Source organism: Ricinus communis, chromosome 4 (genome assembly GCF_019578655.1).
Source record: "Ricinus communis isolate WT05 ecotype wild-type chromosome 4, ASM1957865v1, whole genome shotgun sequence".
NCBI classification, from domain to species: domain Eukaryota; kingdom Viridiplantae; phylum Streptophyta; class Magnoliopsida; order Malpighiales; family Euphorbiaceae; genus Ricinus; species Ricinus communis.
Genome location: NC_063259.1, coordinates 3,311,309 through 3,326,799, shown reverse-complemented (window position 1 = coordinate 3,326,799; position 15,491 = coordinate 3,311,309). Strand labels below are relative to the sequence as shown.

Here is a 15,491-nt window from a genome sequence, read left to right as displayed (position 1 = left end):
GCTAGTTTATTATTCAAAAAAAGAAAAAAAAGAAGAAAATAAACAAAATTCTTTTATTATTTATCTCTTTATCGGTTTTAGAGCATTTGCGAGCGTTATTCTACGAAGTAAGGATTTTAGTGAATAATGCTTTTTGTATATTAGGCATTTAATCCTTTGAGCATATATTGTTGTTTATCGCATGAATTCCAGCATTTTCACACTTCTTTTAAATCTCTGTACCTTTACCTTAGCCCCATTACAACCTTGGTAAAGACCCTTTGATTTTAGTATTTACTTATTCACAATAGCGAAGATATGATTTATGAGCAAGCTTATGGTGAGCGGGTTTTTGTGCATTTACTTTGAGGGATTTGTTTTTCACCTAATATACACTTTAAGTGACTTGAGTGATCCCTGTGAGGCATTGGTTTGTGATGTTTATATTGAGTTTTCATTTAAGTTATTCATGCATTAATATTATTTCCATTCTCTATTAATGATTTGCAATTTGATTTATGATTGAGTATCCTTTGAGCCAGTCAATGGATTTTGGTCCAGTCAATGGATTTTGGTCCAGTCAACCGATTAGCATCAAGTATGCTTGCAAGTGGATTGGGGGAGCCCTTTTAACTTTATAAAGAATAGTAGATTATTAGTGACTTTTTATGTAATTTCATTTTGATTTTGGTCCAGTCAATGGATTTTGGTCCAGTCAACCGATTAGCATCAAGTATGCTTGCAAGTGGATTGGGGGAGCCCTTTTAACTTTATAAAGAATAGTAGATTATTAGTGACTTTTTATGTAATTTCATTTTGATTTTGGTCTTTAAATCAAAATGATGACTCTCACTATCTTAGCGAATCTCGCACTTCCTAGTGAGAAACAAAAATCCTCGTTGGTGGATTTCTAGCGGGTAATTGGTTTCTTAACAAATTTTAGTATCCCTCATATTTCGTTGATTATTGGGTTACTAAAATTTTATAAGTAAATATCTTATATTATATGCATCTCATGCATGATCCAATCATTTACACTTCGGCTCCTAGTACTTTGAACCTCACGTTTCAACGATTATTAGTCCATTGTACATAGTTAAGTCAAGCCCACTACCAATAAATGTAATTGTAATATTAGAACCTCATCGTAAGTCAACATATTGGCCACTAATAGCAATTACACTTATAACATCAAATGCTTAATAAAATTCAACAGATTTATCACATGATCTTTCATAACCCTCATAGTTTGTCCATGATCGATTACTAAAACCATAAAATCTTTGAATTTTACATAGTGGAGAGCCATGATGTCAATTTCCCAAATCATACCATTTATCAACTTAATATTAATTGGAAGATTTTAGTCTTTATTAGGTCTCACCAGCATACATCCGTTTTAAACATACATCCCATGCATATCAAAGCGGATAAATAAACTCAGATGATTAAGGGTTATCTGTTCTAATTTAATTCCAGAGCCACGAATTAAATTTGGGCACCTAGAGTTATAATAAATTACAAGAAAACGAAAAGCCTAAATCAAATCATGAAGATCCGATTTTCTTGCATTTTAGATGATATGGTTCCCTTCTGATTCTTGAATTTCAAATTTCTTCACTTGTAACACTTTACAATTTATAAACCTTGGCATATCTAGGTGAAATAAGATTACAAGATCAAAGGGTACTAAAATAATTAATTACAACCCCAATATAAATAATTAAATTTACAAACCATAAGAATAGATCAAAGAAACACATCAAATAGATTCCTAAGCCCAAAATCATCTTACAAGCAATCAAATTAATTTTTTCTATCCAATTCTCATTGAATTATTAAAAATCCTCAATTATCAATAGGTTGGCTTTGATACCTCTGTTGGAAAAATACATGCACTGGCACAACGGAATCTCTAAACATCTCACATCTTATGAAAATTAAGGTTACAAGTTGTAATTGAAAATTTAAGCTGAGAAAAGGAAATAATTTTTCTTTTATGAACATGAAGAACACAAAGAGGAAGACTACAGCCTTTGAAGAGCAGAATTCAATTCTTGATTGTTGATGATATTTCTGTTAGAGAATCAAATAGAGATTTGCAATTGCAAATCCTCTAGATTACCTCACACAACCAACCTCAAGCAAAGCTATTCAATCCTTGAAGATGAAGAACTCCTTCTCCACTCTTAAGTTTCCTACTATGATATCCTTGTTATGATAGTAAGTATGTCGATTATCTCTATTCTTCTTTTGATAATAGGAGTAAGAAACTCTTTTATATAGTGTTAATGATTCATAATTTTTAACACAGTTGTACAAACACATGTCATTACAAAACTCTTATGTGATGACATGTGTCGAGCAGTATTGATACATTTCATCATAAAACTCTTTTGTGATGACACGTGTCAAGCTGCTTTCTTAAAACATGTCATCAGAAAACTCTTTTGGTGATGACACGTGTCAAGCTGCCTTCTTAACACATGTCATCATAAAATCCTTTTAGTGATGACACATGTCAAGCTGCTTTCCTAACACCTGTCATCATAAAACTATTTTGTGATGACACGTGTCTAGATGCTTTCTCTACACATGTCATCATAAACTCTTTTATGATGACACGTATCAAGCTGCTTTCATGACATGTGTCATCATAAAACCCTTTTGTGATGACATATTTCAAGCTGTTGTACAAATACATGTCCTTACAAACTCTTTTGTGATGACATGTGTCAAGCTCCTACAATATATAACACTTATAAATTATATATTATCATTAGTTAGACATTATGGACTTTAACTTCGGAAGATTCTAGTGTTTCTACTCGAGGTACAAGTCAAGTCTATCGTCGTGCTTGAGTTGATCTTAACGTGTGTGACTTTCTAGGTTCATTATCAATTAGCAATAGTTATTTAATATTAAAATCTTTAATGTCAATTCAAACACTTAAAGCAATTAAGGGAACAATTAAATAATTGTTCATCAATCATTTTCATAAATTATAAGTGACGTCTAGCAACATATTATTATTACCCAATTAATAATAAAGACATTGATCATCCATGAATCCTTTGTTTATGATTACCGTGTAATTAAATCCTTCCATTGAATAATATCCCAGTCAAGTGAGGATTATGGAATAGTCAAATCCACTAACTTGATTCTATGACCAAATCCAGGATACATCTCGACTAAATATGATTAATGCAAAAATTCCTTTTCCATTAATCATAATTACCTCGGCCAAGGATTTCTTAGTCAAGATGGTATCAAATCGCATAGGAGATTCTCCTTGTTTACTCAAGGTAATGGATTCCTTATTGATGAACACCTGCCTCCATGCATATACAACTGGAGCCAGTATGTCCAAGTATCCATTCTAGGTATGAACAAATATCTAAAGCATAAGCAAATTCCAATTACATATTCATAAGACAACTCTGTCATCTCAGGTCTGAGAATTAGTTTCACCATCATAACTTAATAATGAGTCAGTGACTTAAGTAAATCATCCATGTGATTCATTATTTCTTCAAGTCATGTTCAGTCCATTCATTTCACAAGTAACCCGTAATGATTAACTTAGCAACTCATACTAAATGGCATGAGACTCCATTTAATAAATATTATTGGACTCATTCAATAATTATATTACTACATAAATGAATGATAGACAACTGCCATTAATAAAATGATATTCATTACATAATAATATCACAATGTATGAACCAAAAAGTAAAAAGTCCAACTGGCTTTTAGGACATACATCTAACAGTATAAAATGAAAAAGAAGAAAAAAAATATAGTCTACTGTCAGAAAACCTGAAAAGGCTGGTCAAGTGAAAATTAAAGCAATAAAGAAAGAAAATATTTAGCTCGAAAATCCGAAAGGATTGGCTAATAACAGGAGTTGTATCATAAGAAATAAGAATGCACCCATTTGGGCCTTTACTAAATGAATAAAATTGTTTAGAATTTTTATCAAACATGCATGTGTTTGTTTATTACTTTATGCACTACTAAACAAGGCAAAACTACATCCTAAGCAAAATCTATAAGATTTGATGATAGAAACATTTTCATTTTCTTTTCTTAGCACTTGCAAATCTAAATTCAGCAGCTAGCTCTCTAGTCCTCTTAAACCTTGCAACTCCACGTGCAATAGTGGAGTGAAATTAAACCCAAGCCTTGAAGTTGTCATATGTGGTTAGGTCACTTGCAGTATCGATGTTGCTCTCTATGGTACAATGGGGCCTTAACCTCTAAATCATGTCTAAGAATTCATGCCTTAGTGGGAAACCTTCAAAGTGTGGATGATATTCTAGGATCAATTGCTTCTGCCCATATTGGCGACAGAGCCTAGAAGGTGTGTAGAAGGTAGTTGCTCGTAGCCAAAGCAAAGGAATGCAACCGCCACATATAAAGAGTGTGACATGCTACATCTTCTACTAAGGGTAGGTCTAGTGGATGAGTGTATCTAGAATACTCTAAAAAGGCAGTTCTAAGAAATCTGGTTCTCGTGACCTCGAGGTACATTAATAGAGTAAACTTGTACGTGCTTTGGCTCATACTTTTCAATATCTCTCGGGATGGTCAATATCTGAAGTCTTCGCGTAGCTAAATCTACAAAAAAGAGAAAAGAAAAAGACAAAAAAAATAATAAAGAAAGAAGAAAGGAAAGCTAAGTTGAAAACCTAAAAAGGCAGCTTAGGCAAAAATAAAGTCTGCTAAGTTGAAAACCCGAAAGGGCGGCTTAGGCAAAAGTTCAGGTATTAAGAGAAAAAGAAAGAAAAAGAGAGATTTGGTTGCATACCTATAAGAGAATGAGGTTGCCGATGGGTTTTGCACATTTCTAATCCGATAATGGTTTCAACCAAGATTACTAGAACTAGACTAGCCACGTGCTCTACTTAGTCAATAATGCCAGCAATTCAGATATCTACTACTCCTTGAGGGTAAATCAATAAAAATTGGATATAGAGACAAAAGCCCGCCACCCTAAACAAACGGGTATGTCTCTTTCCTTCTTGTTGCAGTATGAGATCAGAGAAGTGAGAGTGATGTATTCACCAACAGAGTAGGAAAGTACCTCAGTTGGAGCATTTTGAATAGCTATACTAGTTTGCTAGGAAAAGGGTCATCTAGCCTTGGCAAGGCAATTGGATGTGTGGAATCATTGGGACCTTATAAGTATAGCAGAGAATTCTTCAACCATTAGACATAATTCTTGCCCATTAAAGCAGAAGACATGATCTTTTGGGCACCATAAGTTAATAACTGAATGGAGAAATATGTAGTCAAGCTATATGTGTTGCGATGCCTTGAAAGAAGAAAGATGAAACTTCCCAAGTTTGATCCACTCATTGCCATTTAGGATTTTGAGAAGGGTTTTGAAGGCTTTTGCATTATGGTTTTTGAGCTGTAGAGGAAGGAATGACGTTTGGGAAAGTTCAAAGCGCATGTATATAGGCTCAAAATTAGTGGTGTATTCGGATTCTGCAACTGTAAAGCCGATCGGCACTACATATAGTCGATCGACTATACACAGTACCGATCAGCTCAGCTCCATAGCTGATCGGCTGTGTGATGTCATCTGGCCCCAAAATCCTATTTTGAACCTCTTCGATGCATTTTTAAATCTCAACACTTATGTTAGCTATATATATGGAATTTAGTAATAAAAACATATATTCAATATGCTCAAAATATTTATAATATTCAAAGTCTGGAGTTATATAACCAAAGTACAGTGGTGAATATCAATTCAGAGCAGTATTCTAAAGAAAAGAATAGTCGCTAATCTAATCAAAATTCGTTGGGGCCCTCTCCCAAGTCATCCATTCCCTCGTCGGAATCAGCTTCCAGACCTTGAGTCTGAAGTGCATACAGCTGGAGTGTCAAGGTCTCAGTTCGCCACTAGTAGGCATCCACCTGCCCCTTAAGCCCTCATGGTCCCTCAATAAGAAAACCCAAAGGATTAGATATTGCATTTCATAACATAACATAATATGCATACATTATGTAGATATTTTTGTTTTTTTATTTTTGTTTACTTACCATCTAATCTTCGTAGATGATGAAGAACGGTCTCATAGCATTTACAACGAGCCGGTGTACATGCTGAAGTTAGTCTCTCTAAATTTGTAGAATTGCATGTGTATATGTATTACTAACGTTTTTGGAATTAAAGCAATGTAAACCAATGAAGAAAAGATGACTCACATGCGTGCAAATGCTCAAGGTAAACTCTGAAGGAAGGCTCGATTTTAGGGCTAGCCGTTGGTCCACCATACTAGAAGGGCTCTAATATGACACAATCGAATCTGAAAGGAATAGAATACTCCTACAAATCATGTCTTACATCACCGTCAGAGGTGCCTCGGAAGTGACAATAATCTATAAACTAGGAATATGAGTGGCCCTAGGACGGCGAGCTACCCTCCCCTCTTCCGATTCGGAGACCCAAGAAGCATCGGGATGCAAAAAATGTAACATGGGAGTAATGCTTAGACAACTATATAATAATAATCAAGTAAATGGTAAAGAAGTCCCTATCCCTGTTTAGGAGCACAGATCCCAACAATTGGGTCATGAAAGATGTGTAGCTATTCCTCTATGACCTAATAGTGAGATCCTTAAGGTGTCAGTTCCGTATAAGCTAGGTCAACCGTCTAGAACATAGATAGAGATGGTGATGCAAGCACTCGTCGACATTATTACCACCATTTTCGCTAACTAAGACTGCCACTTTGCTTGCGGTCATCCACTCAGCTTTTAACTCCCCTTAAAACTTTATTTTCCATTAAAGAAGAACAAAAGCTTATAGCTTCTTCTTTCTTTTTTCATTTCTTTCTTTTTCTTTTTTTTTCTTTGGTCAAAATACTATTTTAGTGTTTGCCTTTTAAAACTTGTATTTAATCATATAATATTAATTTAGATGAATTTCTCGCCTTTTTTTTAAATAAGAAGCATATATCTTTTTTCAAACTTTGAACTTTTTAACCAAAGTCAAAGTTCCATTTAGTCCAATAATTTAACCCTTATTGGTTATCTATATTATATTAATATCTGCAACATATTCATTATAGAAATTTTGATTATCTAAATCTCATTAATTAAAACTAAAGCCAAAAATGCATGTCTGTGATTTTATTTATGATTAAAATTAGACCATAGGGAAAATATAAATGTAAGTGCTACATTCTTTTAATAATTAAAAGTAAAATAAATTTATTTATTAATGATGAATTTTAAAATACTTAATTATGAGAATAATAACATTTTTATTGTAAAACATTGCAAATAGATTTTATTATTATGTAAATAATTATAAGAATATAAAGTTGTTGAAAATAGAAAGTATTTTTATTCACATAAGAATCTATTTTCAAAAATTAAAATTAAAATAGTAAATTTTAAGTCACAAGATATTGTGTGTGTGAAGAAAATTTACTTTTTTATTTTTATTTTTATTTATAAAAAAGAATATAAATTTATTTTTTTAATAAATATATTTTAATATTATTCTTTAAAAAAATATAAAATTAGTTTAACTTATTAAATAGATAATAAATTATTAAATTGAAAAAGTTGGATAAAGTGAATTAATAGAAGAAGAATTGTCTAAAAAACTGTTCAAGAGATAGTATTGTTAACATTCGTCAACTTTTATATATTTTATGACTATGATATATGATATAAGAAGGTATGAGTTAGCCAAAAATAAAAACTTATTCTCTTTATCTATAAATTCTTTCTTAGTTTGACAGAGATCTCGTATCTAGTTGCTTTAGATAGCCAATATTTGAAAGTAATAATGTCATTATTAAGGGTGTGGTTAAAGCCACACATAAAATATTAAGGTCAAAATTATACATTCTCAGTTTAGTATATGAGCTTTAAAAATATTATGTTTGGATGTTATAATTTTTAGTTTTTTATTTATTTTGTATAACTTGTTAATTGTTTTTATTAAAAAAGAACTCGATTATTTTTAATTATTAGAAACAAGTCTTGAAGAACTATCTTTATTCTTTTACTTAATTTATTAAACACTTTTTTCTAGAAGTAATTTATTAAACACTTAAAATTATAAGATAATAATATATTTGGATAAACTACCTACTATAAATATTTATAATCTATTCATTTTCAATGAATTTAATTGTATTTGGTATTTTTTCTAAACTTAATATTTTTGATAAATATATGGTTAAATTTTATTTTTTCTTAAATTAAGTAAAAGATATTATATGTGTATTCCTTTTCTAATTAGTAAACTAAGTAAAAGGTGATATAAGATATTTTTATTCAGATCTTTTACATGATTTTATAAAGTAATTATAGTCTTTTTTCTCTTAATCAATTTAAAATAATAATATAGAATATATAATATAATAAAAAAAATCAGAAATTGAAAATTTCTTTTTTAAAAATATTATTATAAAAGTTTAAGTACAATACTATCCTTGTGAATAGCCTACTCCATTATTAACCCACTAGTGACCAAATTAAGCAAAACAGCACAAATTAGATTGAATTTTAGATGCCTTCTTCTCCATTAGAGGGAAATCTTTGTTTGTGCTCTTCTTCTTCCATCGTGTCACAAATTGTTTCTCCCATTGTCTCCGGCAAACAGATCACAAACACCCCACATATGCCTATCACCAATCCAAATACTCCATATGATAGAAGAGCACTTTCTCTTCCGGCAGCAACTAGTACTGGACTAAACACACCGCCAAACACAAGTGCTTGCCTGACCATTGATATTGCTGAGTTCCTAACACAAGTAGGAAACAACTCTATGGTGTATATCAGTAGAATGTTAAATCCTGTACATGCGCAAAAGAAGGATATCATCTCCAATCCTATCTGTATCTTTGATGATAATTTTCCCAAAAGGACGCATAATATGCTACAAACTCCACTTAGACTACTAAACACCAATAATGAACATTTTCTGTTTAATTTATTGATGAGGAAGAATGTGATTAGAGCTGCTGGTAGCTCCGATAAGGCATTGAACATGACGCTTAAGTACAGATTAAAGTCCAGAGTTCCTAGGCCTAATGGCATGCCATAATACACCAAGCCAGTGCCGAATCCTACGACCATAACAGTAGATAATCTTCGAAAAGCCCACCTTTTCTCCAGTAGAATCTTGATTGCGGAGTAAATGTCAACATTCCATGACTCTTGCTCAAATCTAAAATCAGAAAAGTTGCTTGTCAAGCAACTACCGTCAATCGCTGCAATACTTGTTAATATTCCCATAGCTTCATCTTTTCTCCCACGAATGAGAAGCCATCTAGGAGACTCACGAACCCATAAGTGAACTAATATGCAGTAGAAAATGGTAGGAATAGAAGTCCATAGATAGAGATGTCTCCAAGAAGAATCTCTATTTATGTAAGCAATAGCTGGCAATGACAAAAACCCTAAAGTAAAACAAAAGAAACCAATGACTCCTACCTGACCTCGCCATCGTTTCCCAACTACCTCTGTTGATAACACAAGTGCACAAGTTCCGATCGTTGCACGACCAAACCCATTAACAAATTTTAAAACTGAGTAGATCCAAATGTTTGGAGAGAAAACAGTAAGTAAAGAAGCAAAAGACATCATCAGACATGAGAGAAGGAGCATGTTCTTTCGACCAAGACAGGAGTCCGCTAGGGTAGTTAGAAATAGGCCACCTGCTAGGCATCCCATGAAGAAAGAAGATGCCGGTAAGCCTTTGATAAATGAACTGGAGCACTCAAGTCCCCAGTCCGATATGACTGATGAGTATATTGGCCTGTCCCAAGCCCATGAATCTTTAGAAAGATGACAAATGTTATCATTACATAATCCATTTCCATGCTGATCAGTGCAGTGCCAAGTTGGTTCAGCTTCTGTGAAAACACTGATGAAGGTTTGTTGTGCATCAAAAGCCCATGAAATTGATACGATGATGGCCTGAATGAACTGGGATAACCCTAAATCTCCAACACATTGTTCAATCACTTCATCGAGCGACGGAGGAGGCTGTTTAGAGTCGGCTGAAGAGTTTCTTTGAGTGAGAAGAGGAGTTGAGTCAGCCATCTAAAAAGTTAATAATGCTTATTTTACCAAACAAAGAGTGAGGGGCATCTATATATAGGTGCCATATGAGATTTAATATTAGTGGCTAAAAGATTAGGTGTAAGATGTTAGTCGGCTTTAATTACAAATTAGAAAGTATAATATATTATTACATCTTATAAAGTAAATAATCCTAAGTAGCTTGTTTACATTGATATTATTTTAATTATAAATATTTTTTCTATATTAGACATTGTTATTTTTATATATATTTTTTCTATAGTAAATATACCATTGTTTAAACTGAAAATCATAAAGATTTACTTAAGAAATAACTTATCTATAAATATATTAAATTGATGCAATTGCTTAAGATTAAAATCCCTATTTAATTAAAATAATATATTAGTTAATTTATTAATTATATTATAATATAATTAATATAATTACGTAACAAATATGAAAATTATATATCATTTTGCTTCTTGTCAAATCACTGACACATTTATATCTAATCTTATATATATACAGGGGAGTTTCCTGCTCTGCATAAACTATTTGGTTCAAATCTTGGGCCATTAGAAAAGAGAATAGATTTCCTCCAATGCACAAGGTGATCTCAGTGCTTGGGTATGCATATGGCTGCTCATCTACAAATTGCAATTCATAATTAATTAAAAATTAAAACTAACAAATCTAAAATGTGGGGTTGTAGCAACCACAGATATGTATTATGATAAGTGGTTTCAAGAAATAGTTTAACATTGTTTTATTTGGAATTCATTAAATATTTTAATATTTATATATAAATTTAAATTTATATACTTTAAACAAAATAAAATAAATATAAATGCTACATAATTAAATTTATATAAAATTATTAAACTAAATTTCATCCTAATAAAATAGATAAAAATAATTTCATATTAGATTTTTAATATATTTTATGCTACTAAAATATCCTCTCTTTTTTTGTTAAATTGAAATTTTTCAAAATTTGCAACTAAAATAGCATAATTATAAATATATTTGCTAAAATAATTAATAGAATTGACGTCAACTTTTGCTAAACCGCTGGTACTGCAGTAGTTTATGTAAACAAAACATGAAAAGTTTATACTAAAATAAATTCCAATATATATTTATTAATTTAAATATATTTATATTAATTATTTAATATTAAAATATAAAATATGTACATATATATTTATATATATAATTTGTTCATTGAAATATGTCTACTTAGTTTGGACCATCCATATCTAATTTTATATATCTAAGCAATTAAAAACAGAAATGTATAAATAAAATGTTAGCGGGGTTTAAAACAGATTCTCAACCTAAATTCGAGAACTGTTTATTAATATACTCCAGATTCGCCGGATCATGTCTCCTATATGTTCTAAATAAATAACTCTTAGTTATTATTAGGCTCTTTTATCCATTGGAATTTTTTTTTTTTTTGCATAATCTTTATATATTGTACCTAATCATTCATTTAGTTAGATATATAATATTTAAAATATATGTCATTTTTTATTATTCAGATATATATACTATTTAGATATATCACTCCTTTAACAATTTAATATAATACAATGAGAATAGTTAACTCAATTTTTATTTTATTACTCTCTGAAATTTTATAAACGTGGTATATTGATTTTTATATATATTTAACTGTATTACTTTAGGTCCTTATATTTTCTTTTTAATCTTTATATTTAATGAAGACTAAATTTCAATAAATTTTAATTAAGACATTTAAAATAAAAGGCCCGGAAGAATAAGAATTCAAAATTTGTGTTCAATGAACCTTTTTAATGTTAACAATGGTTTAATTAAAGGAATTCTTTCAGAAATATTCTAAAAAAAATAAAAATATTAATTTTACTATTGTCTTTAAAAATTCTGTAAATTAATAATTATTTTAAAAATACAGTAGTATGTATTAGGTATTTTATTTAATAAAATAGTATATGTTATTAGCGATTTTTATAATTTTTATAGTATTTAATTTTTGATACATATTTAATATATATATGATATATATTTAGTATCCATTCGATAATATTAATTTAATTGCAGGTCAATCTATCGGAGAGCCGCATATACATTTAATTAGTATCTAATTATTTCTATATCTATTTAATATATTTTAGTATATGTTTCGTACCTATTTAATATATAATTAGTATTTAAAATTATTTTTAGTATCTGTTTTGGATATTTGATAGCAATTTTACATATTTTGATATTTATTTAGTATATAAACAATATTTTGAACTACTATCTAAAATTATCTTTTAATATTTAATTCAATATTTTACATTTATTCATATATTTTGATGCAAATTTAGTATATAATATACATCGATATATATTTAGTATCCATTCGATAATATTAATTTAATTGCAGGTCAATCTATCGGAGAGCCGCATATACATTTAATTAGTATCTAATTATTTCTATATCTATTTAATATATTTTAGTATATGTTTCGTACCTATTTAATATATAATTAGTATTTAAAATTATTTTTAGTATCTGTTTTGGATATTTGATAGCAATTTTACATATTTTGATATTTATTTAGTATATAAACAATATTTTGAACTACTATCTAAAATTATCTTTTAATATTTAATTCAATATTTTACATTTATTCATATATTTTGATGCAAATTTAGTATATAATATACATCTTTTATATATACTTATAATTAGTTCGAAAGTTTCTTATCATATTATTTTAGAATATTTGATATATATACATTAGCTAAAATTATCTTTTCGTATCTATTTTATATTTTTGGTGTCTATTTAGTATATATTTAGTAATATGATATACATCTTTTATATATATACTTATAATTAGTTAGAAAGTTTTATCCTATATTGTTTTAGGATATTTGGTATATAAATATTATTTGAAAAAATCTTTTAGTATCTATTTCGGATTTCTAGTATATTTTAATATTTATTTAGTATATATATAGTATACATGTAGTGTAATACTATTATTTGAAATTGATATATCAAATTATACTTTAGTATCTATTTTATATATTTTTTATATCTATTTAGTATATATTTGATATATAATTAGTATTTAGAACTATTTTGTTTGTACATAAAATGCACAATTTTTAAATTTTCTTATTATCTTGTTGTATTACTATATATATATATATTAGTATTTAGAACTATTTAGTTTGTACATAAAATGCACAATTTTTAAATTTTCTTATTATCTTGTTCTATAACTTTTTATATATATATAATTTAATATTATTATTTTAAATATAAACAGTTTTTAAATTTTTAAATTTTGCTAAGACTAAATTGTATTAAAAAATTAAAGTAAGTAAAAGAATATTAATTAATTATTTCAATTAGATATTAAAAATAATTTATGCTAAGAATAAGATTTTATTTAAATTTGATAATAAAATTAATTTTGAACGATTTTAATATTTGATAATAAATTTAAATATTAGATTATAATCTTAAAATACAATTTTAGTCTTTCAAATAATATGAATATGGTAATAGTTAATTTTATTAACGAATTTTAAAAACAGTTTACAAAAAAAATACAAAAGCGACATGTATTAAACAAAATTTTACAGAGTAAATAGTATTTACCTAAGAGAGTATTTTTGTTTGCTTCTTTCAAGAGAATATGTTTGATAAGCTTATAAAAGATTTCAAAAGAAAAAAAAAACGTAAAACAAAAGAAGGAGAGATACAGGGAAAGAGATGCTTTGGAAAGGGTCTCATTGTGCATGCAGTCAGCCACCAGTAAACGTTCATCACCCTAGTGAAATAGCCTTACTTTCCCTACCCCATAGGCCTCCTTCAATTGGTTCAACAAAAATAAATAAATAATAATAAGAATAGTGTAAAATAATTGGTGAGGGTCTGGACAGAGAAGCCTAGAGAAATGCCGCTTGAACCGCGACAGGTTTTTTTTCGGAAGATGATACATGGCACGGCCCTGAGAAGCAATTTAATATTTTATGAAATTGTAAAGCCAAATTATGGATCCTAATAATTATATAGTATAAATATTCACTATTGTATATTATTTTATATATTGTTTAGTGGTATTTTTGTAAAAAAGTATTCCTTACAAAGAAAAAAGAGCATTTTCTTAAAAAGGAAAGAGAACATTTTCTTAAAAAGAGTAAGCTAGAGCATTTCCTTAGAAAGAATAAGCTTCGCTCTAAATTTATTATCTTCTTCTCCTTCCCTTCAACATTTGAATAAGGTGATTTACTAACCACACATCTCCTAAAATCTCTTGTTCAAGAAAAAGAAGCTATTCCAATTCTTCTAAAGTCATAATAGAGCATAAATGATGATTTCTTATGTTTGGCGGCAATAAACCCAAAACTTTAATTTGAATTCTATTCCTCTGTGAGTCGGCCAATGAAATAATATTAATACCTTTGATTTTATTTTGTGAAAGATACCTCTATGTTTAAATATCATAGATGGAAATGGGTATTTGATTTGGTTTGAAAAATTTATTAATATTACTAGTATATTGAAAATGGGCGAAATTTTTCATTAGGTTACTTCTGATTTGGGTATAAACTCTTTTATCTTGTTTTTTATTTTGTTGTTATTTCTTTCACATGCTACAAAATATGCCTACTTTTTGTCTATGTTCAGAGTTTGGAAAATCTTTTGAATTGAAAAGGTAAAAATATAAAGTTGATATTTGTTTAACTTATTTCTGTTCATTGTTTGTTGACATATGAATCCATTTATTTAACATATATTTAGTTCATTGTTTGTTGACATATGAATCCATTTGGTTATTAGAACTCTTTTCCAATTGTTAATTTATTAGGTATTTGTCTATTAAGGAAAGGTAAGCATGTTAAACTGCCAACTTACAAAACTGGTTGTTAGTAATACAATTCAATGATAATTACACCTAATAAAAAATGTAAGTGTTAAAGCTAGTAAAGATTTATATTGACAACTTGCATACCTATTAGGTAAAAATTTGAATATACCATCATTGTAAAATTGAATATGTGCAAGAATTTTCCGATCTATTTATTCCTAGTGAAAAGTTAAAACCTCTCATCTTTGCAGTTGTTTGTTATACAAATTGACATGCTAATATATTTTGATAATAGGTGTCTATTACCTCGGTATGAATTTTCTTAAAATGAAAATGATACTTAAATGTTGAATGTGCTAATTGGAGATGATTGGATAGGACTTCATTGCACTTCAATTATTTTTGGAAGTTTTCTTTTATTTTTTCTTTCTTTCTTTCTTTTATAGATTGTACATGTTCTTAGTTTTAGAATCTTTTCTACTTTTAGTTTAAATTTAGGATTACAAGATAGTTATCTGATTTTATTCTTCATACATTTGTTTATGTATGACAGTTACCTATGCGAAGAGTCGAAAGCGAGG

General features: G+C 28.9%; 1 protein-coding gene across 1 annotated transcript; it reads right to left on the bottom strand.

Moving 5' to 3' along the window:
- Positions 1–8,456: 8,456 nt before the first annotated feature.
- Positions 8,457–10,095, bottom strand: LOC8270392 (organic cation/carnitine transporter 3-like). Its single transcript, XM_015719839.3, has one exon. It carries the CDS (start codon positions 10,067–10,069, stop codon positions 8,525–8,527), a length of 1,545 nt encoding a protein of 514 aa, XP_015575325.2. The 5' UTR covers positions 10,070–10,095; the 3' UTR covers positions 8,457–8,524.
- Between the last annotated feature and the right edge of the window lie 5,396 nt (positions 10,096–15,491).

Bases quoted from the DNA above. Each gene is read 5' to 3' on its own strand.
- LOC8270392 (XM_015719839.3), bottom strand. From the start codon at position 10,069: ATGGCTGACTCAACTCCTCTTCTCACTCAAAGAAACTCTTCAGCCGAC.